This window comes from Trachurus japonicus, chromosome 19 (genome assembly GCF_045865225.1).
Source record: "Trachurus japonicus isolate A0001 chromosome 19, Traja_1.0".
Lineage (NCBI taxonomy): Eukaryota > Metazoa > Chordata > Actinopteri > Carangiformes > Carangidae > Trachurus > Trachurus japonicus.
In genome coordinates, this window is record NC_140925.1 from 19,418,785 (window position 1) to 19,446,744 (window position 27,960).

At 44.9% G+C, this 27,960-nt stretch overlaps 2 protein-coding genes across 5 annotated transcripts; one reads left to right on the forward strand and one right to left on the reverse strand.

Moving 5' to 3' along the window:
- Positions 1 to 3,403: 3,403 nt before the first annotated feature.
- LOC146967849 (uncharacterized) lies at positions 3,404 to 8,549 on the reverse strand. 2 transcript variants are annotated; one of them, XM_085761808.1, is made up of 9 exons: positions 8,486 to 8,549; positions 8,204 to 8,250; positions 7,275 to 7,411; positions 6,989 to 7,198; positions 6,682 to 6,864; positions 5,069 to 5,200; positions 4,777 to 4,881; positions 4,487 to 4,616; positions 3,404 to 3,695 (listed from the first exon to the last, which is right to left on the reverse strand). In XM_085761808.1, exons 3-9 carry the CDS (start codon positions 7,408 to 7,410, stop codon positions 3,635 to 3,637), a joined length of 957 nt encoding a protein of 318 aa, XP_085617934.1. In that variant the 5' UTR covers position 7,411; positions 8,204 to 8,250; positions 8,486 to 8,549; the 3' UTR covers positions 3,404 to 3,634. The 2 variants fall into 2 exon arrangements, with proteins under 2 accessions (XP_085617934.1, XP_085617935.1); XM_085761809.1 differs by lacking the exons at positions 5,069 to 5,200; positions 8,486 to 8,549 and having other exon boundaries at positions 8,204 to 8,344.
- tnrc6ba (trinucleotide repeat containing adaptor 6Ba) lies at positions 8,071 to 27,946 on the forward strand. 3 transcript variants are annotated; one of them, XM_085761804.1, is made up of 22 exons: positions 8,071 to 8,342; positions 10,183 to 10,272; positions 12,193 to 12,214; positions 12,523 to 12,957; positions 13,090 to 16,146; positions 16,311 to 16,475; positions 16,662 to 16,858; positions 17,214 to 17,288; positions 17,498 to 17,710; positions 17,910 to 18,029; positions 18,217 to 18,342; positions 19,186 to 19,365; positions 19,904 to 20,014; positions 20,142 to 20,340; positions 20,876 to 21,043; positions 21,211 to 21,351; positions 21,997 to 22,140; positions 23,341 to 23,433; positions 23,828 to 24,031; positions 24,347 to 24,414; positions 24,612 to 24,751; positions 25,356 to 27,946. In XM_085761804.1, the coding sequence occupies exons 2-22, from the start codon at positions 10,216 to 10,218 to the stop codon at positions 25,927 to 25,929; spliced, it is 6,489 nt and encodes a 2,162-aa protein (XP_085617930.1). In that variant the 5' UTR covers positions 8,071 to 8,342; positions 10,183 to 10,215; the 3' UTR covers positions 25,930 to 27,946. The 3 variants fall into 3 exon arrangements, with proteins under 3 accessions (XP_085617930.1, XP_085617933.1, XP_085617932.1); XM_085761806.1 differs by having other exon boundaries at positions 8,096 to 8,342; positions 10,186 to 10,272; XM_085761807.1 differs by lacking the exon at positions 17,910 to 18,029.
- The last annotated feature ends 14 nt before the right edge of the window (positions 27,947 to 27,960 follow it).

Below are 27,960 nucleotides of genomic sequence, written 5' to 3' on the forward strand. Positions count from 1 at the left end.
GGTATAGTGACGGGTAAAGTTTGGCTCAGCCTGAAACTCAAGCCGCACTGGAACACCAGAGCCACGCATGCACTCATTTTTCTTTCATTTGTCTGTCTCTTTATAATCTCTCACTCTTTCTTTTTGCATTTCCGTTATCTCAGTCTGAGTTTCTCTTGTGTCTAATATTTCAGTGTGGGATGCTGCATCATGAGGAGGAGCTGCTTCTCTGTCCCATTAGGTGCGTGTATTGGTGCACATATTGAGCATACACTGCAAAAACTCAAAATCTTTCCAAGAATATCTGTCTTATTTCTTGTCAAAATGTCTCATTTCTAGTCTAAACTAATCTCTTTCCACTTAAAATAAGACTCATCACCTAAAAATGAACTTGTTTTTAGATCATTTTCACTTGTTTCAAACTAATTTTCACTTGAAATAAGTAGAAAAATCTGCCAGTGAAAGCAGGTTTTTTGTGCTTGTAATAAGGAAGAAAAACCTGCTCCACTATCAGATTTTTCTACCTATTTCAAGTGAAAATATCATTGAAAGAAGTAAGAAGTGTCTAAAAACAAGCTACTTTTTGATGTGATGAGTCTTATTTTAAGTACAATGAGATTTGTTTTGACTATAGAAATGACATTTTGACTAGAAATAAGACAAATATTCTTGGTAAGATATTTGAGTTTTTGCAGTGTAATAATCTTTCTTCTTTCTTTTTGTTTTCCAGGGGTGTTTCTGCTGCTGCGGATGTGAAAGACTGAGTAAATCAGCTTTTGGGAAAAGAAAAAGAGAGCGACATTGATTTTTAATGAAAAATATATCCATGTTTTATTAAACAGGATAATAAACACAAAACCGAATTTCAAATTGCTGAGATGCTGAGGGCATCGAAACACTTAATGTGTTTTTTTCAAACATCATAATCCATCACTGCTTCTTCTGTCAAACACTTTTAAATTTGCTTCATGTTCAGATTTGACTTTTTAATCAAAAACATCTTCTGCAAGACAATGCTCCACTCTTAACACACAGTCTACATAAGTGCCACAAGCTGTTTCTGCTGCAGCAACGTCTGAAACGAATAAGAGGACTGTGAGCAATTTGGTGGATTATGAAAGCCCGGCTGTAACGTTTCTTATACCCCTCTTAAAACCAGCAGTTATACTTTCATTAGCAGCAGCCTAAAGGTCAAGTGAGGTGGGTTTATGACCGGAGAGTTGCCGGTTAAAGTCTCCTCTCTGGGGCTGCAGGGAGTCTGGGAGTGAACACATCACCCTCCCATGGCTCGGGCTCAAGTGCTTGTGACCAGAAACCCTGCAATTGTCCCAGTGGAGCTGTTCACTTCGAACAGTGTGGTTTTTACTGAGCAGCTGCGTGTCCCTCGGCTAAAATAAATGAGGAGAAAATAGGGGAATGAGGAACTGAAAGAAAAAAAAAAAACAGCAGCGTAGGCTCGGTTTGTGCAAACACATTGAAAATTTTGATTGATTTCTTTCACAGATCTGGTGGTGGAGATGTCGTGGGACAGTGAAGTAATGCAAACTGTGGCGCACGCCTGTCAGTGCATGTCTGATTCTCCGAGCTACTGAGGACAAACACAAGAAACAATGCGTTCGTTTGAACAGTTTGAGACTCGTTTCCATCTTTGGCGGCTCACTAAAAGGCCTGTGTGTCCATCTCCCACAGAAGCTGCAGAGACTCTGATGGAAACTGAGCCCAGAGACAGAAAGAGAGAGAGAGAGAGAGAGAGAGAGAGAGAGAGAGAGATCATCCGTTTGCAATTCACAGGCCTTTTACACAAGTTTGGAAAGACCCTGAACTAGTCTAACCAAAGATATCTGGAAGTATTTACAGTTGCATAATTAGATCAGTGGCTTAAGGCTGCAGTGGAAAATATTCGCAGCACATTGTAATGACAGAGAAAGAGGAGAAGAAACGTCTGGACGAGCGCTCACAAAACATGGGCACACACATTACACCACAACCAGCTAATACCACAGATTTAAAAATAATTAGAGAAGGGAGGGCGTTTTATATTCCCACTGGTGTTTTCCTCCACACGCCTCCTTCAGAAAATGATTAATTTAAGAGTTCAGGAATGTGTGTTGACTGTTTAGTCTTCAGCTTCCCTGGGTTGTAACCCCTGACCCGACCAGATCACCAGAACACCTCTGACAAGCATCAGACATCTGCTTATCTAAACCGTAGAGGATACGAGGAAGGAGCAGGAGCAGGAGCAGGACCGGCCTCCCTATTATTCAAACTCCCTCCTTTCATCCGTCACAGAATCAGACTCCACTGAAAGGAGACTTCTTTTCCGTCAGTGCAGACTCAAACAGGCTGGACAGGCATTTCCTGTGGGTGGGACCTGAGAGCAGAGACATTCTTGGGCCAGGCACCTCCACTTCCTGTCTCTGTTAACATACTGAAAGACACACTGTCTGGACTGGACCCCCGGCTCTGTCTTTATACACTTCAGTCTGCAGTCTTGTGATGAAGTTCAAAATCAAAGACCGCTGATGTCGCATGTGAACAAAAGAGTGAGAAGTGTGAGGTTTAAGTGTTAGTGCACAGATGGTGGAAGGAACAAAACCTAACAACCTGATGTGAGATGACAGAGTGTGAGCTATCATGCCCCCCCACTCCTCACCCCCCTTCTCCCCTATTACTGTTACTACAGTACTCTGCCCCTCTATGCCAACTGTTATATCAGTCTGTGTGAAATTGGGTCATTTAATTGTGGTGGAACATTAAGATTATGTCAGGGATGTTTTTCCTGTGTGTGTGTGTGTACATGCATGTTTATGTGCACCATGGGGTGTTAGATTAGGTGTGACAATCAATTGCTATCCTCCCAGGGGTCAACAGCTGCACCAAAGTGTTGGTATTCGACAGCTGGACCAATTTGTAGAGGAATGTGAGAGCACACAATGGATGACGTTGGTGTGTGTGTAGGAGGTTCTTATCATTTCATACAGATATTTGATAGATACGTAATTGCCATATCTATGAAATATACATGTAGATGTGACGACAGCACCATTTTCAAGCTGATTGGAAGTCTTTTTTGAGAGTCTCACATTCTCCTCATATAAATAACATTATGAGTAAAAACATGTATCATTACATAATGTATCACATGATACAGAGTAGTCACATAATGTATTTTATATGATGAAGTGACATATTGTGTCCATTGATGGGGGAAATAAAGTCTCTGAATAATAACACCAGGTTTTACAAATGAAAATGAGAATCATACCACTGTCTGATGAAAATATGAAAGGAAGTTGGGTCTGTATACATTTTTCATCTCTGTGCTTTGACACAGCACTGAGGGGCTCTCATTAGGGTTGTGTTGTATTTGTGTGACTGTGCTGCCCTCTAAAGGCTGAACGAGACAACGACACAGCTGCAGATCTGTCGACAAACCCATTTATTTAATGGTGAAGCAGGTTTCTTGTTGAAACTTGTCACTCTGGAAAGAAATGAAAAAATTCAGAGCGTGTCTCAGGAGAGCAGCCTCCAACACGCATCCTCTTTGGTCCTCGACGTAAATTTAAGCGCTATCAACACACCTGAGATGAGACACTGAGATGTGTTTTTTTCAGGGTTGGCTTAAGCGGTGCTAATTTATTATGGTGTACATTTTCTATTTTGTCTCACAGAGGGAATAGAGAAGTGCAATCTGCTCAGCATACTGGAATCCTGGCCTGTAGGAAAAGGACATAACAGAAATGCACAACTCATTATCTTTTTATTGAAAAGATGCAAACTTCAGTTATATAATCTAATAAATCTTCTTTTTTAAAGGAGACATACTATGCCCCTTTTCCACAAATTAAAATATTTCCCCAGGTGTCTTAAAGACATATTTGTGACATGCTTTGGTCAGAATACCACAAGGATCAAACATCACAGCTCTTTTCATCCTCTGTTCAGAACAGAGGACAGCCCTGTTCAGAACGTCTGGTTTCAGTGCCTGTCCCTTTAAATGCAAATGAACCACTGCTTGCCCCATCCTACCCCTTCTACTGGTCCCAGGTAGGGGTGGGGTTATGCAAATTTGAAAACTAGTTACATCACTGGAAGACAACTGAGTCAACAGCTCGTAAAACCACATGGAATAGGGAGTCTGCACATTACAGATTTTTTCGTCAATTTTCGCATTTTGTAGGCTGGAAGGTAAGACAAACACCCAAATATATGTTAAAGAGCCTTCAAGAAGTGATATTTCCATAATATGACCCCTTTAATAAAACACTGCAAAAAGCACTGAATCCTCAACTTTACCCTAACTTTCACTGATTATATAAAATAGCATTAGTCGTGACTTTGACAGTCAGTGATCTGATACTCATTTAAATCAATTTCTGACTTGGCACTGCTCTACCATCATCCTACTTTGTCATTGAGGCAAATATGTTGTTGTGCTTTCCCACTGTTATGACCATATTTGATTCATATACTGTATACAGCTTGTTTGTCTCTATACTTATCTTACCGCCCAGGTGTCTCCAGGATGAGAGGGATGTTGTCCAACCTGGGCTCGTTGACAATGTCACGGAAAGCTGGGATCCCAATGTGACCTTTACCAATGTCTTCATGGCGATCAAGATTGCAGCCCAGTTTACCTGTGTACCACAAAATAGACAGAAACAACATAGACGGGCTTCATCGACTGACATGTGAGAGGTTAGAATATAGAAAAACACTCCCAGTTTGGTTTACTGGGAGAAGTAAATCAGACAGGATTTTTTTTTTTTTGCAGTGCAATCATTTTCCTGGCTGCACCTTTGGAGTCATTGAGATGGATGGCTTTAAGATAGTGGAGTCCAACTTCCTGGTCAAACTTATCGAGCATGGACTTCACTCCTCCTTCTACAGCCAGGTTATATCCTACAACGACAAGAAGGAAAGAAAAAGAAACAACACCAGCGGCCATATTAGATACCCTATGAAGATAAAACTCATTTTATGTTTGAATATCAAGCATAAACTTTGTTTTTTGAGGAGGAAATGGTGCTGCACACCATCCTGTTTTAACTGTGCTCTGCTGGACAAAAAAGCCTCTGGTTTCACTTACCTGCTGCAAAGGCATGGCAGGTGTCCAGACACACTCCTATTCTGGTCTGGTCTCTCACTTTGTCTATGATGCTCTTCAGCTCGGAAAACCGACCACCCAGTGTGCTGCCCTGACCGCTCATATTCTCCAACACTGAGCCAGCGGAGAGAGGAAAGGAAAAGAGAGTAGGAACAATTTGATACACCGACTTAAATAAGTCACACATCCCTCATCCCACCACAACACCTGATACACTTTGATTGTTTTGGCTGAAGCCCAGCCTGAGGGCACCGTTTGCTACTGCTTCAGTGTTTCTTGCAGGCGTATTCGACTGCAGTGTATTCTTGCTACACCAGTGGCATTTGGGGTATGCGAGTCAAAAAGAGACTGTGGTTGGTCCCATGAATCACAAATGATGCACAGCAGCAGCGTTGACTCGAGCCTGCAGCAGTTCTGCACAGTTGCATGTTAATGCAGTGGTAAATCTGAGTTGAAGTGGTTTCACGTGAGATGGCGGTGATTGATAACTTCTGACAGTAACATATTAATCCTTGTGAAGAGCTTTAACACATATTAAAAGCTAGTTGCATTTATTACATGCAAAGGTGTTTAAACCACTAACTAAATCTGTGTGCACTGAGCTTGGCTCTCAAACACTCAATAAAATATTGCCTTGCAGAAGGCGATTATTCCATGGAAGTGTTTCAAGGTCACTGCTTGTGAAGTTTCTGTTCCTCATTGCTAATGCACTTTTCCTGTGTTCACCAAGTCTCATTGCTGTTGTACCTCTCTCTCTCTCTCTCTCTCTCTCATGCCTCCTTGCCGGCAACCGCCACATCAGATATCCATCCCATCATCGTTGACCCAATATCTCAGCGATGCCTTGAAAACTTCTTCAAACATAGTACTGTCACTTGGGCTAATGGATGAAAGGATTTGGAGGGTTAAGGTCAAGAGAGTGATGGCCTCACAGTGCACACATATGGTCTTATAAAGCCAATATCTCAGTAACACCTTAAAGGAACTTCTTTAAATTTGGCACAAATGTCCACTTGGACTAATGGAGTTATTTATTTTATTCTGGTGGTCAAAAGGTCAAGACCTCACAAACACAATGTATCTGTAATGCCTTGAAAGAATTTCTTCATATTTATTAAGAAAATTCACTTGATTGCAATGTGATGAGTTATCACATTTTGGTAGCTTAAAGGGATACTTCACCCAAAATCAATAATTCAAAACGCTTTTGGAGTTCCGGGGGGGTCCAGCTGGCAACGGATAATGGTGGCGGATAGAGCTCACTTTTGAACCGTCCAAAACACACACTATGAAACATCCAAATACCTCCATACTGCTCGTCCATACTGACCCGAGTGTCCTGAAGCCGCAACATGAAAGAGTTGTTCGGAAAAAATTAATTTGATCTCTGTTTTTAGCTTTGTTGTAGTAGTAGCTCTCGAGATGTTCGTTCGTTCGAATTATTGATTTTGGGTGAAGTATCCCTTTAAGGTCAAAGGTCAGGGTCGCACTGACCTCACAATAACATGATTCCAGTCTTGTGAATGCAATTTCTCCAGAACTTCTCAAGAGAATCCGTTCGCAACCTGAGACTAGGCTGAGTGGTGGAGGCATACCTGTAACCACAGCAGGTGTTTGCTGGTGAGCGTGGTTAATGGCCTCTGCTATCTTGCCAGCACATTGCTCATTGGTGATGGTGTCCAGGGTGGAGCCGGGGTGAAAGTTGTACAGGGTGAGGCCCAGGAGGCTGCAGCGGTTGAGCTCATCCACCAGCATGGCTTTGCTCTTCTCAAACACTTCTGGGAGCATCATGTCAAAAGAGATTTGGGAAAAAATAAATGAATGCAGCACAAGGGGAGGTATAACTGAGAGTGTGAAGAAGGATGGTATTTGATAAGGAAAATCCATCCATGGATGACAAACCTGGTTTAGGAGATCCACAATTCATCAGGTACGATCCATGAGGCACGACGTGAGCCGGGTTGTACCCTTGAAGGGCGAGTTGCTCCTGAAACTTGGCTGCAGCTTGCAGATTCAGTGCAGGTCTTGTCCATGACCGCTGGGAGCCCAGAAACAGAGCAAAGCTTCTGCCCCCTAACTCTGTGCTGTGATTGACTGCTTTCCATATCCCACCTGCAGACACATAAGGAAGTGAGTGAGTGAGTGGATGCGTGTGTCTATAATCACCTAAGGTCACACTTGACTTTACCTTGAATGCTAACATGAGCTCCAATGTATTTCTTATTTCCATGGTCCTCCCTCCTCTTGGCTCCTCTCTCCTCAGCCTCCTCTCCTTCCTCCTTTTCACCTTCCTCAGTTTTCCTTTTCCTTCTCCTTGGACCCATGCTATCAAGATAAAGGAATGAGCAGCATTTGTGAATAGATTAGAGGCAGAGTTTCTTTCCCCATTTATCAACTCAGTAACCACTCCAGTGTTTGGCTCGTTACATTTAAAAAGTAATTAGCTAGTTACTACTTTCCCCAAAAGTAACGGAGTTAGTAACTGAATACATTATAAAAGTATTCCTCCGCAGAGGAATAGGCCTACGAGCTGGTTAGTTGAGTTCCAGCTAAAAAGGCATTTTTTCCCGACTAGTTGATGGACTGGAAAAAAAGAAGTGTAGGCCTATATTTAACGGATCTATTTTTTAAATGGGACAAGTACACATTTTATTGTTAGAAACGGTAACGATGTTATAACCTGGAAACGGTAACTTTTTTTGAAAAAAGTAGCGCCGTTAGTAACGCCGTCGATTATCCCCAATCAATCACTGATAACTTTAAACAGGTGTGTTTGGGGGGACTTGCGGCCTGCGTAAAGCATGTGTAGTTGTGTAGTAGTGGTGCTAAATCTGACTGTCAGAAGTTTATGAAGGTCAAAAAGCGTCTTTTATTATGCATCGCCCTCTCGGCAGCTCCGCCAGTCACAGCGCCTCCACGCAGCCGCCACTGGGCCATTGGAGAGAGACGCTTCATACTGATCAGCAAAATGGCCGCCCGTCAACCGACTGACTCCACAGCGCTTTGAAATTTAAAATCTTCTGCACATTAGGGTTTATTTACACTATTACAACGTTAGTACTTATTTACAAAAACCAGTAGCTTATCACGCGTGTTTTTTCATCGTCTGCCACTTACTTGACTCTCCGCTCAGGCGTCGCTGTTCTTGTAGCCTCGACGAATGCCTCAAAAAGATAAAAAAAAAAATTCGCACTGAAGCACTTTAGCCAAGCTAGCTAGCTAGCACGCTAGCTATTCTTCATATGTGATTCTCGAGGTGAGTAGCTGGATATGTGCCTTGTCATTTATAAGCATTTTACCACGCCATCACCTGTGTGCATGCAAAAAAAAAAAATCAGTGTTAACGTAATGAAATACAAGGCTGCTGCAGTCAGGCTGGCTGTCAGTAGCTGAGCTTGTCGAGCCGTTAGCAGTAGCCTCGGTGTTTGTGGCTCTGTTAGCCGAGCACGGTGTGTGTGTGGCCCGGGGCTCGGTCTATGTGCTGTCCAGGACCGCTGTGTAAACAGAGCAGAGTAGTTTACGTAGATTGGTCTCATTACCTTCAGCTTGTCAATGTGTGCGCTGTTTTTTTCTCTCTAATTTGGGTAAAAACCACTCCTTAATGTTAACTTAGCTAACGACGAAATATTTCACCAGCCGCTGCTATCAAAACTGTCGCGTATATAAACATGGGAGCACTGTGACTATTTCCGTTTATACTTGACTCGTTTTAAGCAGCCACCACGGTATTTTTTATTTTCGGAGGAGGGGCAGCTTTGTGAGTTTTTTTGCTCAAGAAAACTGTGATCACCGTAGCTCTAGCTCGCTCGCTAGCTGCTGCTGAGCTAACCAGGTAACATTAGCCGGTGTAGCTTGTATCGGGGTTTGAAGGGTAGCTGGTCGGACTGACTGCAGATCTGACAGCAGCACGTAATAATCAGTGTATCTCCCTCCCTGGCTTTCTGATCCGACGGACGGTAAATCAGGCGCTTCAGGTCAGGTAGGATGTCGGTTTCGTTTTCCCTAAAGCCAAGATTTCCTCCTCCTCCTAGAAAATGTTTTGACACTACGCATACACGAAATCAGCCGAGGACGGACACCATCAGGGCTGAGAAGTTCATCGAGTTTATGCATTAAAACCGTTTGTTCTCTGTCAAGTTATCACACGGACGATATATACGTATACACATTTCGAGTTTCGACACGGTAACAGGAGCTTGAACGTCCTGTGGGGATATACACTGCTGATTATACTCTGCTGTCTTAGATCTGCGCTGTGCTGGCTACATTACAGTTGAGTGACAACATTTCTAAGCCAATTAGACTGTTAACGCCAAGTTAAATGAACAGTGAATGCTTTCCCATTTTCATTTTCTTCAAGAAATAAATCTACTCATGTCGTTAAAGCTCCCAACTCAGCCTGAAAGCCACTGCATCTTTGCTATTGTTGAGGGGTATTAGAAGAAAATTACAATGCTTTGTGGATTTGTCTATATCATCCTGCTCAATGATCCTGTAAAGATGATGCTAATGACAGTGCATTATTTTGTATTCCTGGATTGCACACATCTTCTTGTCTCAGCTGTCAAAGAGCCTAACCCTGAAGATTTGCTCATGCTCCATCTTGCAAACATTAAAGCACAAGCATGGGTTACAAACCTTCAGTGGCCGGTTTCCTTAGCCACCACATGCATATTCAGGCAGTCTGCTGACTAGATGAGCTGGCCGACTAATTCAAGCCTCTTGTAAACCGTCTGCAATCTACAAATGTGATCAGCTTACAGAATTCTGCATGAGTCTGACAGGGATAATTACTGTGTTTGTTGCCCACATGTCCAGCCGTATTCTTAGCTGTAGCACCTGATGGCTGATCCATCCAATCAAGTGTGTAGTCCATTGTCGCTTAAACACATGGAGGAAGGCTCACATGGCCATGTTACTTATGTGATGTGGACCGTTGCCTTGATTTAAACTGCAGTCATCATATACCATTAGTCTGTGTTTTTTAAGTAGTGATTTACGTTTCTGTTAAAAGACATGACATGTACAAAGAAGCACTCCTCTGATTTTCAGAATGTATAATGTGTGTGGTCACATTTGGTCTCTTTTTTTTCTAGAAGAAAGGAGTATCAGGACAGGAGCGGTAGTTCATGGAAGACAAGAAAAGGAAAAAAGACGACAAAAGGAAAAGGGAAGCCTCTCAGAAGGTGAGCATGTTCATCTTGTCAGCTGATGAGGTGTCCTCAGCAGTGATCTTGGGTCAGCTATGTCATCACAATTAAATAGATTTGTTATGCTTGGTTAAATTATGCTTTCGTAACTAAAACACCGGCAGATTAGCTGGCCGACAATCCAACAGGCCCAAAGAGACACAGCTGTCTTTTTTAAATAGCAAAAACAAATTGATTTTCCAGGTAAGTATGTTATGTTTAAGTTTTTGTTTGGTGGGGCTTGTGATTTGCATCTGTTTTCCACAGTTACAGTACTTGCAAACCACATCTGGGCTAAACACCACTGGACAAACATGTTTCAGCACAGTTGGCAGTAAATCACATTATAGATAGTTTGGAGAATATTGTTGGCTGTAATTACGTAATTTGGGGTAATTCTGGAATGTGTTAAGATCCTCAAGGATATATTCATGACATGAGCATTTTACATTTACAGAAAAAGAAAGTTGTCACATTACTCTGATTTTAAGAGCTTTCTTGAATATAATATTAGTCTGACCCCCAAAGAGGACATGGAAAGGGAAATGTCACACTTGTAAACAGAGGGAAAACCTAACTTGACATGATAGAGCTCATTTTGTTGTCTGTTTAAGTATGCCACTGCCAGTGATATGTACTTGTATGTATCGTTCCCATGCTGTCTAAAGCTATCAAATTGATTTTGATTGTCGTGAATTATGTGGTAAAATGGAATGGATTCCACAGATTGCTGTATAAATTGTGGTTTAGTTCAAATTCAGTGGAAATCGCTTACAATGTTCATTGTAACACTGATCAACCACATATATAGGTCAAAAAGCTTGGGAGAGAATTGTTCCCCTTCTGTAGCTGTTTAAATAATTTGTCTACTGCAATCAAATAGTCTGCTTACAGTTTGCATTGTGTGGTGTTTCTTGAATGACAACATAGTTGCAGTCTAACTCTGCAAGCTGTCATGCTCTCAAAAAGACAGCATGACAGCTCTCAGCTCTCTTTTTGGACTGCCACATCATGTAATGACTGTCCCTGTCTGCTCTCCCCAACATAAGGTCAGGTTGTGTGAGTAGCTGTACATGAACTTGCTGTGTGCATTCATGTGCCATGTGATAACTTACCTACTCTGGCTCGGTTAGTTATTTTGTGTTGTGTTCATTCTTGGTCTGCTTACGGTTTGCAATTGCTGTACATAATTACTGTCCCCATTCTCCCACAGCAGTAGGTATGTTACATGAGTGTAAAGCTTTGACCCAGGCTTGGATCAGCAGATAGTAGTTTATTATATCCTAAAATCAGTATCACAAAGCTGTCAGTGTCATTTCTTCATATTTTCATCATAAATATACAAATGTTGTTAGATGGTACCAAGTGGGGGACAAGTCAGTCATTCACTCAAAACAGTCATCTGCTTATACTGATCTATTTACATGGATCGACATGATCACTGTAAGCAGTTTCCATTGTATATATTTGTTTTTTGAGGAAGACAGAATAGTGGTAAAATATGATTTGTGTAAACTGACTAATTTAGATTAGGAGCTGAAGTTTCCCTGTTTGAAATACGAAACTGATATGATGGGAAGAAGACCAAACGTTGATGTTCAGATTACGTCTGTCAGTGTTAGCAGAACACCGTTTAACACGTAGCAAGTCTCAACAACTACTAGATCTTGAATGTGAGGAATTATTCGTTTATTATCCAAACACACCTAGACTCTGAGGTTTTTTTTCTTCATCTAACCACAATCACAGTTTGATTCTTGTAACCCTATGTTGTCTCATGTCTCATTCTTGCTATATTCACCTCGTCTCAGATCGTGTTTTACTGAGGTTTGAATTTGAAATGATGTATTTTTGTCCCCTCTCTGATGCTTTTAAAGATTGATTTAGCAACTAATGTGTTTTTTCTCTTTCTTTCAGGTTACAGAACAAAAAAACAAAGGTAAGCAGGACAGGGCCGACGTATGAGTAAATGGTTATACAGTAGATGTTAGATGTTATGTTCACCAAAGTTCATCTAGTTTTCTTCTGAAAATCGCTGCTACTCTCAGTTTTAATGCATGCTGTAGTTTTGAATAACACAAAGGCTTAGAGTACCATTCACAAATACAAAACATCCGTATCAGGGAAGTCTTTCCTCTCCACACCTATTTTCCACAAAAACATATATTCAGATCTACAGAAGATTTAACTGCACTACTTAACCCCCCCACCCCCTGTCTCTCTCTCTCTGCCTTCCCCTTGCTGCAGTGCCAGACTTGACCAAGCCGACGTCCACCCAGTCTCCTGCCACACAGAGCAGCTCTGCCTCCCCCAGCCCTGGACCCACCCCCTCTGCCTCTCCATCCCCAGCCACCTCAGGCCCTGGCAGTGCTGCCACCCCGTCACAGGGCGGCAACAATGCCAAGCGCCTGGCGGTGGCCAACGGACAGCCCACCTCCACCACCAGTTCTTCCTCCACCGCTGGCGGCCCCAGTGCTGCTGCAAACAGCAGTACAAGTAGCGGAGGCGGAGCCCAGGCGCCTCAGCAGCAACCGCGCTACATGCCGAGAGAAGTGCCGCCGCGATTCCGCTGCCAGCAGGACCATAAAGTGCTACTGAAGAGGGGTCAGCCGCCACTGTCCTCCATGCTGCTGGGAGGGGGAGGAGGGGATGGCCCGAATGCAAACATGGCTGCTGTCTCAGGTGAGTGTCAAGTTTGTCCAACAGCATAATCGGGACAAATCGACTTTGCTTATGTGTTATTTTAGGATGATTTCTTTTCTCATTTCTGTCTTTGAACCTAAAGTTTCTCTTTTGCGGGATTTGCATTTTCAGATTCTGGTGCGGCTGCCTCCTCATTGGCCCTCACCTCATCATCAGTTGCTGCTTCTACTACTACTTCTAATTATGCAAATTCCATGTGGGGGGCGAGCTCAGGCAGCCAGACCTCCTCTCAGGGCAGGGAGAAGGTGATTGTTGATGGCAACGACCTGGAAGAGTGGCCTAGCATCGCTGGCAATGATGGGGGAGGAGCTTCATTCACCAGGGTTGGGGGGGGCAGCAGCAACAATGGAATGCCTGTGAACAGCAACAGTGCCTCTGGCAACCAATCCTCACCCACTTCCTCGTTCTCTTTGCCCAATGAATGTATGCAGTCGTCCAATGGCGTGGCATGGGGGACGGCTGCCTCCCAGGGTCATCTTGGAGGAGGGAATGCAGTAGCTGCAGCTGGGCCTCTGCTACCACAGCCCTCCTCACTTTCCAAAGCCTCCGCTGTGCCCGGGAGCCATGATGCCAGTGGCCCCGTCGACGGCAGCAGTGGGATTCCAGGTGCCAACTTCAATCCAAATGCCAACCCTTCGGCCTGGCCTGCCCTGGTGCAGCAGGATGGGCCTGCTGCTGCAGGGGAAGGAGGTCCGTCTTCCTTCCATCACCAGGGCCCTGGAGGGTCTTTGTCTGCCAACAACTCTGCTTCCCTGGGACTGGGAGGCGGGGCAGTCGGGGTGCTGGGGGGTCACCCACCTTTATCTGTGAATCAATCAAGCACCCATCAGCACCAACTTCACCAAATGCAATCCAGAGACAGAGAGATGGGAGGGGGGAAGTGGGACAGTGAATCAGCGGGACCAAAAATCGCAGGGGGGGAAGGGATTGGGGGAGGAATGGACCACGGTGTGGGAGGAAGCGGGATGAGTGTGGGAGACCACAGTCTCGCCTCTTCGTGGAGAGGCCAGCCTTCTTTCCCTGCAGCTAACTCCAAAACGGGTGCCTCAAGGACTGACGGATGGGAAGGGGCTGGAGGTGGCACAGGGGGATTCGGAGCTGCTGATGGGGATAATGGGACCTCGGGTTGGGGGTATCCGAGTTCCACCAGTGGGGCTAACGCTTGGGGTAGTGCTGGAACTGGGGGAAACAGTAGTCAAACCTCTGGGGTATCTCAGGGAGGGTGGGGGTCATCGGTAGGAGGGGAGAGAGGAGTTTCTGGTGGTGATTGGAGCGGAAGCACCGCTGGTATCGGAGGCGCTAATCCAGGAGGAGAGGGAATGGGCGGAGCCTGCAGCAGTAACAGCAGCAGCAGCGGGGGCAGCACAGCTGGCAACCCCCCCACCACCTCCTCGCCTTCCTCAACAGCCACCACTATGACCAGAGTCTGGGACAATCAGAAGGGAGAGGGCGAAACTGGGGAGTGGGGCGGAGGAGTCGGAGGCCAGGGAGCGAGAGGAGGATCTTCATCCAGTGGCGGAAATTCCAGGAATGAAAGCGGACCTAACAGCAGTCACAGTCGTCCTCGCCGTCCGGCACCTAACGCTGAAGCTGCCTTACAGAACCTGCTAAACCGGTCTGATCTGGACCCGCGGGTTCTGTCGAACACAGGCTGGGGCCAAACACAGATCCGACAAAACACGGCCTGGGATCTCGATGACCACAGCGCACAGAGTAAAAGTGGATTGTCATCAGCTGCATCAAAGCACCCATCGTCTCATGGTGGTTCTTCTCAGTATTCTGGTGCACCCAGGACCCAAATCACTGAATCAGTGGGTCCAGGGGTCAACCCTTCCCTGGCTGCATCTGCTGGGTCCTCCGGAGAGGGGTGGGAGAGCAGCAGCAACAGTAGCAGTAGTGGGGCCTCCGTGTCTGGGAGAGCCCCACCACCTTCAGGCCCCAACATGAGGAGTCTCGGCGTCTCACAATCTGGACCAGTGACCACAACAGGACCGAATATGGGGTCAGGGGTAATACCAGGGCATAACCAGCAGGTGAAGACTACAGGCTGGGGTGGGGAAGGGATGGGCTCCGGGGATGGCCAGGAGACGAAGGGTTGGGGTAAAGAGGAATGGAGAGACAGCAGTAGAGGAGGAAATGCAGGAGGATGGGGTGATATCGGGCAGCAGAGTGAGCCAGCGAGCGGAGGCTGGGGAGGAAATCAGGAGGAAAAAGGGGCAGGGGGATGGAAAGAAATGGGTGGGAATGCAGGAGGAAGTGGGTGGGGATCAGGACAGAAGGTCGGGACAGGTAGGGACTGGGGAGAGCACGAGTCCAAATCAAACAGTGGAGGAGGGGGATGGGAGGACGACAGGAAGAATGGTGGCGGAAACTCAGGTGGGGATTCAGGTGCGGGTGGTTGGGGAAGCTGGGACGACAACGCTCCCCGGAGAACCTGGGGAGCAGGAGGCACAGGGGGAGGAGGGAGCGGAGGAGGGGGTATGGGGGTCGTTGGGGGAATGGGGTCCAAACCCCATCAAAATTGGAGCGGAGGAAACAAAATGCACCAGATGCCAAACAGCCAGTTGGGCTCCATCACAGGCCCACAGGCACAACTGCAACAACAACAATCACAGCCCCGCAATCAGCATCCACAGCTGCAGCAGGCGTTGGACCAAGGGGCTATGCAAGGGGGCGGGGGGAGGAAACCGATCCCTCAGGCCCAGAATCAGAACCAAAGCTCAGGCTGGACCTCGGGGCCCATCCCCAGCGGCCCTGGAGGAAGTGGAGGTGGATCTGAACCGAGCGGCTGGGAGGAACCCTCGCCGCAGTCTATAAGCAGGAAGAACGAGATAGACGACGGGACATCAGCGTGGGGAGACCCGACGCGTTACAACCACAAGCCGGTCAATTACTGGGACAAGAACAGCGCCCCAACCGGCCCGCAGCCACACGTTCCGGTTCAGGCCCAGCAGCAGCAGCAGCAGCAGCAGCAGCAACAGCAGCAGCAGCAGCAACAACAACAACAACTACAGCAACAACAACAACAGCAGCAGCAGCAGCAGCCGCAGCCGCAGCCGCAGCCGCCGCCACCTCCAATACAGCAGCAGCCCAACAGGCAGGCTGCAGGGCTCGGAGGTAACAGAGACTTCAGCACTGGCCACGGACCAGGGAAAACTTCATCTCTGGGTAAGAAACGTACACCTGCTGTGTAAAACTGTGACTGCAGTGAAGGCAGTTCAGTCGTAGATAGTGATGGCTCAGCATGCATGAAGTCCACTGTCTTTACTTTCAAGGATATTAGTCATCTTAGTTCTTTGATCTTCAGCTGTGTTGTCAATGTGTGTTTTCAGGACCATCAGGTTGGGGTGGTACTCCTCCAACTAGTCCTACAGTTGACAACGGCACATCAGCATGGGGGAAGCCTACTGAGGCCCCTACTGGGTGGGGAGAACCTGACAATGCTGGAGGAAAGACACCGGGCTGGGGAAACCCTTCTCCCAACCCCATCAAATCTGGTTAGGAAAATCTAATACAAACTGAAAAGAAAATGTAGTTCAAACGAACAAACTGTGATTAGATGATCTTAGTATTTGAAGGTTATATTGGCCAAAAGAGACATGATGCATAGCTTAATAGTTGCTTTAAAAAAGTGATTTTCATTTCTGTTTGACGGCAATAACTGTGACTTTTTCCCCTGGCAGGTTCCAAGTCTATGCAAGATGGCTGGGGGGACAAAGACGGCTCTGTGGCAGCCTCGCGTCACTCAAGCTGGGAGGATGAGGAGGAGGCAGGTGGCATGTGGAACAGCGCCGGCTCCCAAGGAAGCGGCTCATCTTGGGGACAGGGAAGCAATGGGGGCTGGGGTCAGAGCCACACTGGGAAGAAGCCCAGCAACAAGGTGGGTTCCTGGTGGGGAAATGAATATTGATTTTAAGGGAGATGTATGGGTCCAGTGACCATGATACACTTGAATTGTGTTAGTTACAATTTAAGTCTAAGTTTTCTAAGTGATAGTTTTTAAGTTTATAAGATTTGTGCACTTTTTGTCTACAAAGTCCATATGTCTCGGACATTAAGATGTTTTAAACATCTCTGAAATGAGCGAAGCTGAACTTGAAGTAAAGGTTGAAGGTACTGAAGTTGTACAGAGTTGGGGATAAAATAAATTCCACCTAGGCACAGTTTTCAGTGAAAAATTCTTTGAGCCAGTAAAATTTAAATGATCTTTCTCTCACTTTGTATTTGACTCTCAGGGTCCACTGAAGAGCAGTGGAGGAGACTCATGGATGAACCCCATCAACAGACAGTTCTCTAACATGGGGCTGCTGGTAAGACAGAAAATGTTTTAGCAATTTATATATTACCTGGATTTTATTGTGAAAGGGCAAAGCAGAAAATGCTCGATGATACTTTTTCCATCTCTCATTGTAAAGACAAATTGTACAGGTGTCTATCAAGGCTGTTTCCTGAGTAAGTGATAAGGGCTCTGTTACTGATGATGGTCATTATCTTGATGGCCTCTCTTTCTGTTGCACAGAACGATGACCCCAGTGGCCCCAACATCGACCTTGCTCCAGGATCTCTCCAGGAGAAGAAGATGGAAGCTGAGAAAAGAGCAATGGGGATGAATGATTACAATGGAGACATGAGAAAGGGAGGAAGAGGAGTAGGAGTAGGAGGAGGGATGGCTTATCGTCCGCCTGGTTCCAAAGAGGCAGCACCTGGGGACACTGGGTCCTACTACGACAAGGTAACGTCCCACCGCCGCCTTCGCAGTCTTTGTCTCTTATGTCTCGTCTAGATGACATTTTGTCCTTTATCACTATTCTTTATTTCCTCTTGTGATTCTACCTTTTCTTCCTGGTCTGCCCCATTTCTCCTTGTCTCACCCCTCCTTACCCCCTTCACCACCACTCACATTGGTCTGCCCCTGGCTGTCACTCTGACAGTCCTTGCCTTTGACCAATCAGGATGGGTGCCTTGGGGAGGAGGGTCCTTGCTCTCTGTACTCACCACCCACTGTCTACAAGCCCCATTCCCTCTTCAACCACACTATCCCCTTTAGACAAGTAAGATAACCACTCCTCCCGTTTCCGTCCTGCCATCTTTACACTAGATTCTTGTAGTTGTCTGTGTTTCCTACGATAGTTATCCTCCCACGTGTTCCTCTACTGGTGTGTTGTTGTTTTTTTATTCTGTCTATTTCTATGATCTTATGGATTTTCTGAGGTTTCATTTTTCCATTTTGAATCACAGGGCGGTCACAGTATCTTTGGCAGCGGTGGAGGGATGGGTCAGTCAAGACACCAGCCAAGTGTCCCACCCATAAACCAGTCCCCAGGGATACGAGCGCAAGTGCCTCATCAGTTCCTGTCACCTCAGGTGCATAACATGCTGATGACATGTGTCTTACTTTGTGTTGAAATAGGAAGTGACTGGGTTAACAGTCTGTATAGTTGTACCGTGAGTCATCCTTACTGTTTGTGTTTGCAACCAAGTAACCAACGAAAGAAGCTGAATTACTTCAGGTTGGAAATTTTAACTTTTCGCTGTATCTACGTCTAGTTTTGTGCTTGTAAGGGCAACCTCTCCTGTTGCTATGATCAGCTGGTGTTCAGCTCTTAGAAAAAACTCAGAGGAGGAAAGGAAGCCAACATTATGCTGTTACTGTTACAGCCTATGTTGGCATGGTTCAGATTTTCAAAAAGGAAAAAATAGAGAACAAAAAACTCCTATTCATCACGTCTTAAATTTTCAGATGAAAATTTAATGAATTGATTTTGAAGAAACCTTTACTTGTACAGTGCCTCCATTGTAGATCAACAAAAAATATCCAGGTTGTGCGAATCTCAAAGACTTTGTGTTGTGAGCTCTTTATGTATAACTGTCTATTCTTCTATGAGCTTACACAGCGTGGTCTGCTGGCTGCATGGCGCCTGTTAGTAGGTGCAGGAGCAAGACTGCATAATGACTCTTCAGGTCGACATTGATCATGTTTCCTCTTCACCTCTAAAAAATAGAAAGGGAAATGCACGTCTCGTCCACGAATCGAATCAATTTCATTCACTCTCGTCATTGAAGTCACTTAACACAGCTAATGAGAACATGAAAGAGAGTCAATGTTAATTGGGGAGGGGGGGCGCTAAGCTAATGTGGTTGCTCATGGTAACAGCACCAAAGGGTTTCTGTGGTAACAGGTGTGTCTTGTGTTGTGCTTGTCTCCAGGTGCCAGGCTCCGTGCTGAAGCAGATGCCCCCTCCCAGCGGGAACATGGGGGGTGTTGGCGGCGTAGGAGGAGTGGCAGGAGTCGGAGGAGTCGGAGGAGGCGTGTTCCCCCCACAGCTGTCCCCCCAGCACCTCGCCATGCTCAGCAGCATCTACCCGCATCACATTCAGTTTCAACTGGTGAGCAGCAGCACGATACATCTCAAACCTACGGAGCAAGACGAGATTTCACCGTCCTGGGCAGTTGGAAAATTTCACAATCGGTTTCGTAATAATGAAAAATGTTTATGTGCTTTTCAAACCTGTTTGCACAAAGTTGAAAATTATTCTCACCCAATAATTAACATTTAGGTGGGAAAATATTGATTTTGTGAATTCAAACAGTGTAGAAACCCTCTTAGCAAAATGTCCTCAGTATATTTATATATAAACTGACATGGTAGGATCATACTTGCTTGAAATTTATTCCACCAACTTCGCTAACTCTGATTTATTTTCATGAAACAAACAATGGTTACAGCTGTGACTCACCGCCCAAATATTTAGATAATGACGTTTAGCTCCAAGATGAGCCAAAAAACACTGCACTTGGTCTGCATAGCATTCAGTTGACAAATGGGTTTCTCAGTGTCAAGCTAGAGTTCGTGTCTCTGTTGCCATCACATTCCCTTTTTTTTTTTTTTTCATTTGATGTTTCATTTTGTCTGTATTTGTTCAGGCTTATCAGCTCCTTCTCCAGCAGCAGCCACAACAACAGCAGCAACAGCAGCTCCTGCAAAACCAGAGGAAATTCACGCCCAACGTGCGGCAGCAGGCTGACCCTCAGCAGGTGCGTACACACGTGCAGGAAGTGTCACTCTTGCATGTCACTCGCTGCTTTGTTTCTTTTTTTTTTTCTTTTTTTTATCCTTCCATCTTCGAGGGACTGACTCTTGGTTTTTGTTGTGTCTCTTCAGTTGGCCAGGATCATGGCAGTGCTCCAGCAGCAGAGGCAGCAGCAGCAGGTCGGGGGTTTAGGCGGCAGCTCCAAACTCTCCCCCTCCCACCATGTTGGAGGTGGCTTAGGGGGTCCTAAACTGCCTGATCCCCTGCCCCATCCAGGCCTAGCAGGATCTGTGGCTGACATGCACCAGAAAACTCTAGGACCATATTCTGGTGAGTCATTGTTCCCAGGCTGCTTTTATTAAAGAAAAAAAGACATTATGGTATATAAACCCACTCATGCCAATGTAGTGAGCATTTAGTTTAGCAGTGTGAAACATTTTCACCTTGGTTTTCTTTTTTATTCCAAATATGATACTGAAACATGATACTTCCAATCACAGAAATACAATTTACCTTTTTTTTGTTTTTATACATATGTATGCATACATAGTCACATATATATATATATATATACACACACACACACAAACGGAAATGACCAAAAACAAAAAAAACTCTGATAAGAATGTAGAAGAATATAATTATATTATAAAGTGCAATGTAATGAACGATGAACAACCCCCCCACCCACACCCCCACTATGCTCATCATGACCAATAGACATATATATACTACTGGTTATTTATGCATTATAAAGTTAACCTTGTTTTTCTGAGTGCACCTAAGGTTTTCTTCAAGACAAATGTCAAAACATAACAATCCTCTTCATGTTGGTCTTCTTCTTTGTGTCTCTTTCTTTGAACAGGATTTGGTTCTGGGGTGAACCTTCCAGGTCTGGACCTGGGTGGTTCTGTATTGGGGGGGCCGGGAGGCATGAAGGACCTAGGAGGTCAGCAGTCCCGCTTCAAGTGGATGATGGAGGGTCACTCATCTCCAGACACATCCTCCCCCGAGAATCCATTCCATAAAAATGGTGAGTGTGGTTGTTTTTATTTTTTGTGAAGACATGGAACGAATGAGTGTTGAAGCAGATTGTGTTAATGAGATTAGATGTGATGTCGCACATCAAGGTGATTTGTGAACCCATCTGTCGCTCAGTGATGTAACAAACATTATCATGACCCCCTGACAACCTCCCAGGTCCTGTCACCCCCATCAAGATGCCAGGCGGCTCGCCCTACTCCCAGTACGACATGATGGTCGACGGGCTGGGTGACAACTGGCATCGCACCCCTGGAAAGATGGTTACCAAGCCCACTACCACACCCAGCTGGCCCCCTGGTACGTGACGATGTGAAGCTGACGTGAAGTTTTAGATAAGGCTGTAGAGAAAAGAAGTGTTTTCTCTCTCTAACCCTGAAATAAGTAGCAGTACTGACCTGTGGTGTTACTGATGTAGAAGAGTTCACAGTGGTTCAGTTTTGTCTTATTGCTCCCTTGCATGCAAGGCACTTACAGCAAACTTAGTGTTTGTTCTGACTTTACAGAAGTGTTTGTTCAAACATCATTCACACTATAATTTAACATTTATTCTTATAAACAAGGATAAAAATAGATTTTTTTTAAAATAGCTGTACTGTTTTCTGGTTGGTGATTTATCAAATACCCCCTCAGTAAAAAAAACAAAAAAACTTTGCACCCTCATTTGGCAACAAAATGAAACGTCAAAATGTTTGTAAATTAGTAAATTAGCAAAGAGTAGGCTCAAAAAGTCTGAGGCCACTTGAGAAAATGGCTGCTACAAAAACTACGGGATTCTCAGATAATAAACAAACTTGCAATTTATTAGATGATTCTCCATTTGCATATTTAAACATATAATTTCAGAGGACTTGTAATACAAGTCTGGGAAATTTCATGGAGATTTCCTCCTTTTCATGTGTAGTGAACTGGCTTCAACAGACCTTATGTGTTTTCCTCCCTCAGAGTTCCAGCCTGGTGTACCCTGGAAGGGAATTGACCGCGTCGACCCTGAATCTGACCCCTACATGACCCCAGGGAGCATGATGCGAAACACAGTGTCCCCTAACCTCAATGATACTGAGCACCAGTTGTTACAAGATAATTCAGGTAAGCAGTGGTCTGACTATGTGATGTACAATAGTGTCTTCCAATCAACCGAATCAAAGTGAATACGAGAGCATGGAGCCACCTCGGCTCGATACTGTTGAAATTGGACAGGCTATTTTGGACGCCTCAGCTTTCAGAGGCAAAAGTTCTTTTATTTGTCACAGAGACAGTGTTGTCTTTGGCAGCATGACTCACATTCAGAGCATCTTAACTGCTTGGATAGACATGAAAAACACCTTGTTAAATCATCAGAAGAAGAACTGTCATTGTGCAACTTCAAGGTAGACGATAACTAGAATTCCTAGAATGTGTGCTGGCAAGGAACATCCAATCATCGTCTGTAACATACTTTGGAAAGCTGAAGTTCACAGAGAAAATTGAAAACAACAGTCTTGAGCTTGAAATCTGTTCATTTTTAGATTGAGGATTAGAAGAGGAACTATTTCCGTTGTTTTGCTAACCCTCCTCCTGGCCATGTGCCTTTTGTTTACAATGAAGCCGGCAAGAAAGCAATCAATAGAGCGGTACATAATGTTATATATCATATACGATGTTACAATATTTGTGAAGTTTTATCTGTCATAAACAAGAGGTTACGGGGCGCATTTGTGTCGCGGTGCCACAGAGACGAGAGCTGGGTTGGAGGCACTGATTAGCCAAGAGATGCTAAGTGGAAGGCAGAGAGCCTCCATTCTCCCTGTAACAAGTTACAAGTCATTTATTAAACCCAAAGCTGTTTAATTAAGGTAAAAATGTAGCATAGTTAAGCTAAAAATCTCCATAGTTCCTCTTTAATTCAGCATTGGGTGTCATGTTGATCTTGGCACTCTGACTGGTCTCTCCCACATGGCTGAAGTTCACGGTTACAGAGAAAACACAAATTCTCAGGAAGAAAGATAAAATGATCTAAAACTGGTGGCAAAATCACACATGGTCTGTGAGAGGGTTCCGTCTGTAACATCAATCATATTGTTTGAATAAAAACCTCAAATGGGAATACAAAGTGAAGAAAAACACTTCCTGAAGCAGTGACCCCTCCCACCACACAGCTCTGTAGTACAGCTGCCATAAAAACTAAAAGTGTCTTCGCCCATAATCAACAACTCCATTACTGTGAATGGATTCTATTTGTTGGAGTGATATTCAGTTGTGCAGTGATGAAATGATTTCTAACACAGTTGGTTGTTGCCTTTTCTTCAGATTCCACCCCTCCCCTCAACACCTTGCTGCCTTCACCCGGTGCCTGGCCCTACAGTGCCTCAGACAGTCCCCTCAACAACGCACACAACTCAGGTAACCAACCACAAGCACACACATGCACACACTGTCAGCTGAGCCTGATGTGATAATGATTGAGCCTGAAATAACTCACTTGATACACTTATTTGAGAATACAGTTTTTATAATTTAAATTTTGCTGCCTTTTGGCTAGTTTGTAGTCGTAGCTGGATTGAATGCACCAAATTCTGTATTGGCCAGTGCATCTCTTGCAGTATAAGATATTAGAAAATGTCAAAGGGGAGGAAAAGACATAGACATAAACCCAATATCTCTATGTTGTCTTTATCCTGCTATGATCTTGATCTTGTTTATCCTGCTATGATCTTGTGTGGTTAACTCTGGTGAAATCACATTAACCTGTAGACGACCACTGAGCTCCCTTATTCACTTTCCTTTCCCCCCACAGCAAAGTACACAGACTACAAGACCAGCTGGCCCCCAGAGCCTATTGGACACAAGTCCTGGAAAGCCAACCGTGGCAGCAGCCAGTCCCAGCTGTCCCGCCCACCTCCAGGACTAGCCAGTCAGAAGCAACCATCGCCTTCCCCATGGTCAGGGGGAGCCCCTCGGTTGGCTGGAAGGGGTTGGGGCGGTGGCTCCAGCACCACTGGTAATGTGTTTTTCATGTTGTTTTAGTTACGAGCTTGTCCCTTTTCTCAGCGCTTGTTGAAATATTGAGCTGATTTTAAATGTCCGCCAGAGATCAAAACAACTGGCTCTGATTGCTGAGAAACAACAGAGCACTCCTTTGAACTCGAGTCCATTTATATTTGATTTGAAGAGCAGCCAAGCCTCAGTTAAAGTAGTGGGGGAAAGTTATTCATCATTTATTACATTTGAGAAGCCGAGGGGAAAACGAGGAGAGAGGTTGTGTTTACAGGGACTGTGGAAAACTCACTCACTCTCACTCACTCTCTGTCCTCAGGCTCGACCTGGAGTGACAGCAGCTCCCGAGAAAGCTGCTGGTTGGTGCTCAGCAACCTCACACCACAGGTACACACTCACATTGTACAAATACAACTACTGAAACTGCTGCAGAGAAAACACTCAATGACATTTTATAGTTTTCTGTAACTACTCCCATCTCTGTTTTGTCCCACCTCATGCATGCATTCATCATAAACAGGCACAGAAAGTGATACCACATTGAAACACAAGTTCACCATACTCCATCTTGTTTGTCCCTGCAGATTGATGGCTCTACGCTGAGGACCATCTGCATGCAGCACGGCCCCCTGCTGACCTTTCACCTTGGCCTGACCCAGGGCACAGCTCTGATTCGCTACGGCTCCAAGCAGGAGGCAGCCAAGGCCCAGAGCGCACTCCACATGTAAGACCTGCTGCACTGATAACATCGGCATATTATCACCCTCATGCCTGTGTGATGAATACAGCTGGAGCCAGTTAGCTTCACTAGCTCGGCTCGGCCCACCAGCACCTCAGAAGCTCATGATTGAAAAATCTCTTGTCTGTTTTTAATCTATACAAAAACTAATCTTATAAATGATAACTAGGCGTTTAACAGCAGTGATTACAGAACTGTTTTCTGACGGGTAACTAGGAGAGACCCCTGGTCTGGTGGAGTAATTTTTACGTTTACTTGTTTGGACGGATCAAATAAATGATAAAACATTATAATCACTGAATTTCAGACATGCCGGTAGGTGGATTCTACCTTTAGACAGAATCAGACCAGCTTCCCCTTTTTCCTATCTTCATGTGTAATTTTGGTCAACTTATTCATTACATAATAATAATAATAATAACAAGACATAATTCAAGTTGTTAACTGCTAAATGTTTTTTAATATTTACTAATAATTGTAGCAATAGATCACGTGTCATAAACTCATTTATTCAGCAGTCAGACATTGTGGTTTGTTCAGAGGGGTTATTAAAACATTTTAAAGATCTTTCTGTTTCTGTGTCCTCCAGGTGCGTTCTGGGTAACACCACCATCTTGGCAGAGTTTGTGAGCGAGGACGATGTGGCGCGCTACATTGCACATTCCCAGGCCGGAGGAGCGGGCAGCGGGGGATCCACCGCCGGCTCCGCGGGCTCCGGGCCCACGGCAACCTCTGTGGTGGGAGCCAACAATAATGGAGGAAACTGTGAGAGAGGCGGAGCGGGAGGGAGCGGTGGGGTCGGAGTGGACGGAGGGCCCGTGGCCGGAGGAGCGGGCAGCGGGGGAGTCGGCCCCTCCAGCTCCGGGTGGCAGAGTCTGGACAGCACAGGCAGCTCATCGGACCAGTCTGCCGCCCAGGGGCCCGGGCTGGGCATCTTCAGCCAGTGGAGCAGCAATGGGACCGGGGTGGGCGGGGCCGGAGGTGTGGAGGCCGCGAGGCAGGGCCTGTGGGGCGGGATGGGAGGGATGGGCGGGATGGGCGGGGCGGGGTACCCCAGCAGCAGCCTCTGGGGCTCCCCGGCACTGGAGGATCGTCACCAGATGGGCAGCCCGGCCTCGCTGCTGCCAGGGGACCTGCTTGGCGGGGGGGCTGACTCCATTTAAGGGTCTGACTGACACACACACACACACACACACACACACATAAACACACACACACATATTTTACACCCAAGCTGTAAAACATATATCACACTCTGTACTTATTTACACGCACAGATGATGTGAATTAAAGCTACACTGGTCACCCAACATGCAGAAAGACAAAAACATTCATACGACACACGCACACAAACACACACACACACAGGCTACATTCAGTACATGCACATTATTTTCACACATACACATTAAACCGCTTAACTTTAAATGAAGACAACAGTAAAACTTGAACCGGGGGAAAAAGGTGAAATCCATAATTCAACTGGATAGCTCTTTGTCTTTTTACTCCAAACCCCACCATCTGCATTCAGAGACCCAATCACTCAGGCATGCACTGTAGACAGGCTCAGCCAGAGTCGTACATGTCAACAAGTTTAGCTATTGCTGTTTTTAGTGTGCCACATTTTTTTTTCTTTTGTATTACTATTTAATGGTCGAATCTCAAAAATTCAGACTTGCAGACTGAGCCCTCGTAGACCTAGCAGGCGTACTTCTGAGTTCTCATGTTTGGAAGCTTGAGAGTGGGAAAGGATCTGGAGTTTGTAGAAAATTTGGGACGGCGCCACACTACTGAGTCAAATGGACGATCAGCAACCTATGAGATCTGGAAAAGGAGTGTTTTTTTAGGTACCGACACCTCTACCTTGGTGGAAATATGCCATCAACATGGGACCCAGGGTAAAAAAGAAAAACAACAAAAAAAACAACAAAATCGAAACAAAAACAACATTAGCCAAACTTGCACTATATGCCTTTGGGTTTGTTGTTGACACATCCTCCACAAATCCCTCCATTTTTGAAACAGAGCTACAACACAACTACACAGACCTTACTGGACGACTAAATGTTACAACAGCAGTGGCCTTGGCTAACACCCAGCGGCCGCCCACCCGCCATGTCAGCAGCGTCACACCTTCTCATCAGTTACACACTGCTCTTATATTTGACAAGCAAAATTGTATCTCCTTGTTGATGTACGTCGGTTGTTTATCATTATATTTTCTGTTTTAAAAGAAAAGAGAAATGTGTGAAACTTTGTGGAAATCCAGAGATGTCCTCTTATTTTTTTCTTTATTTTGTTTGCCCTTCAAACACTGACCTCGCTATTGTATTTTTTCTTACTCAAGAAATCAAGTTGGTTATTATATATTGTCATGATGTTAATGATGACTAAGATCACTTATTTACTCGCTGTACAAGGTGCCCTCCTGCCTGCCTGTGTGTGCATGAAAGGAGTGTTGACGGTATGACCGAATGGAGGAGGATGCGATGAAGATGATGACGATGATGATCGAGAGTGTCTGTGTTATTGCTACAATGTTGAATGTTTTTTTTTTCTTTTCTTTCTTGTCCATGAGAGATTCATGAGAAATGTGTGTGTTTGTGTGCTTGCTTTCTTTTTGAACACTTATCTGCTCCAGTCAGGGAAGTGACTCGATGTTAATCTGACAGCTTGGATTTGAGAGACAGGGTGCGTTTGTGTGCGTGCATGAGTGAGAGTGTGTGTGTGTGTGTGTGTGTGGATGTATACACATGTTTGCGTGCTTGACTGACTGTTGTGATAGCTAAAAAGTTCAAAAACATTGGCACTATTGCATATGTCTCTTAAGTTGTGTGTTTTTTTTTAGCAGCGTTTTGTTCCTGATTGTATTTTTTTTTTTTTTTTGTTCTGTCAAATGCAATAAGAGAATATTTTGTTTTTAAGACGAAGCAACCAACTGAAGGCATTTCTGTTAAAGATGCCAAATCCTACCATACCAAGCTGAGCTGGAACAGTGTTTTACAGACACGTTAAAGACATTACATATGTTTTACTGTTTGTTATTATGTATCAATTTAAATTAAGTCAGTCTTTATTATCACTCCTGTTCAGGATGTTTTCATTTATTTCAGATGTTACAAAAAGGAGAGGAAATTAATTTAAAGCAGAAAAGAACAAGATAATAAAGGTTGAATTGAAGTCTGTGGTGGTTT

What these genes read in the sequence shown, in the direction of transcription:
- LOC146967849 (XM_085761808.1), bottom strand. Translation starts at nt 7,410, where the DNA reads ATGGGTCCAAGGAGAAGGAAAAGGAAAACTGAGGAAGGTGAAAAGGAG. An exon ending in TTGTGGATCTCCTAAACCAG is followed by an intron (nt 6,865 to 6,988) that starts GTTTGTCATCCA and finishes TGATGCTCCCAG; the next exon opens with AAGTGTTTGAGAAGAGCAAA. An exon ending in AACACCTGCTGTGGTTACAG is followed by an intron (nt 5,201 to 6,681) that starts GTATGCCTCCAC and finishes CCGCTGGCTCAG; the next exon opens with TGTTGGAGAATATGAGCGGT.
- tnrc6ba (XM_085761804.1), top strand. Translation starts at nt 10,216, where the DNA reads ATGGAAGACAAGAAAAGGAAAAAAGACGACAAAAGGAAAAGGGAAGCC. An exon ending in AAAGGGAAGCCTCTCAGAAG is followed by an intron (nt 10,273 to 12,192) that starts GTGAGCATGTTC and finishes TCTTTCTTTCAG; the next exon opens with GTTACAGAACAAAAAAACAA. An exon ending in AAACATGGCTGCTGTCTCAG is followed by an intron (nt 12,958 to 13,089) that starts GTGAGTGTCAAG and finishes TTGCATTTTCAG; the next exon opens with ATTCTGGTGCGGCTGCCTCC.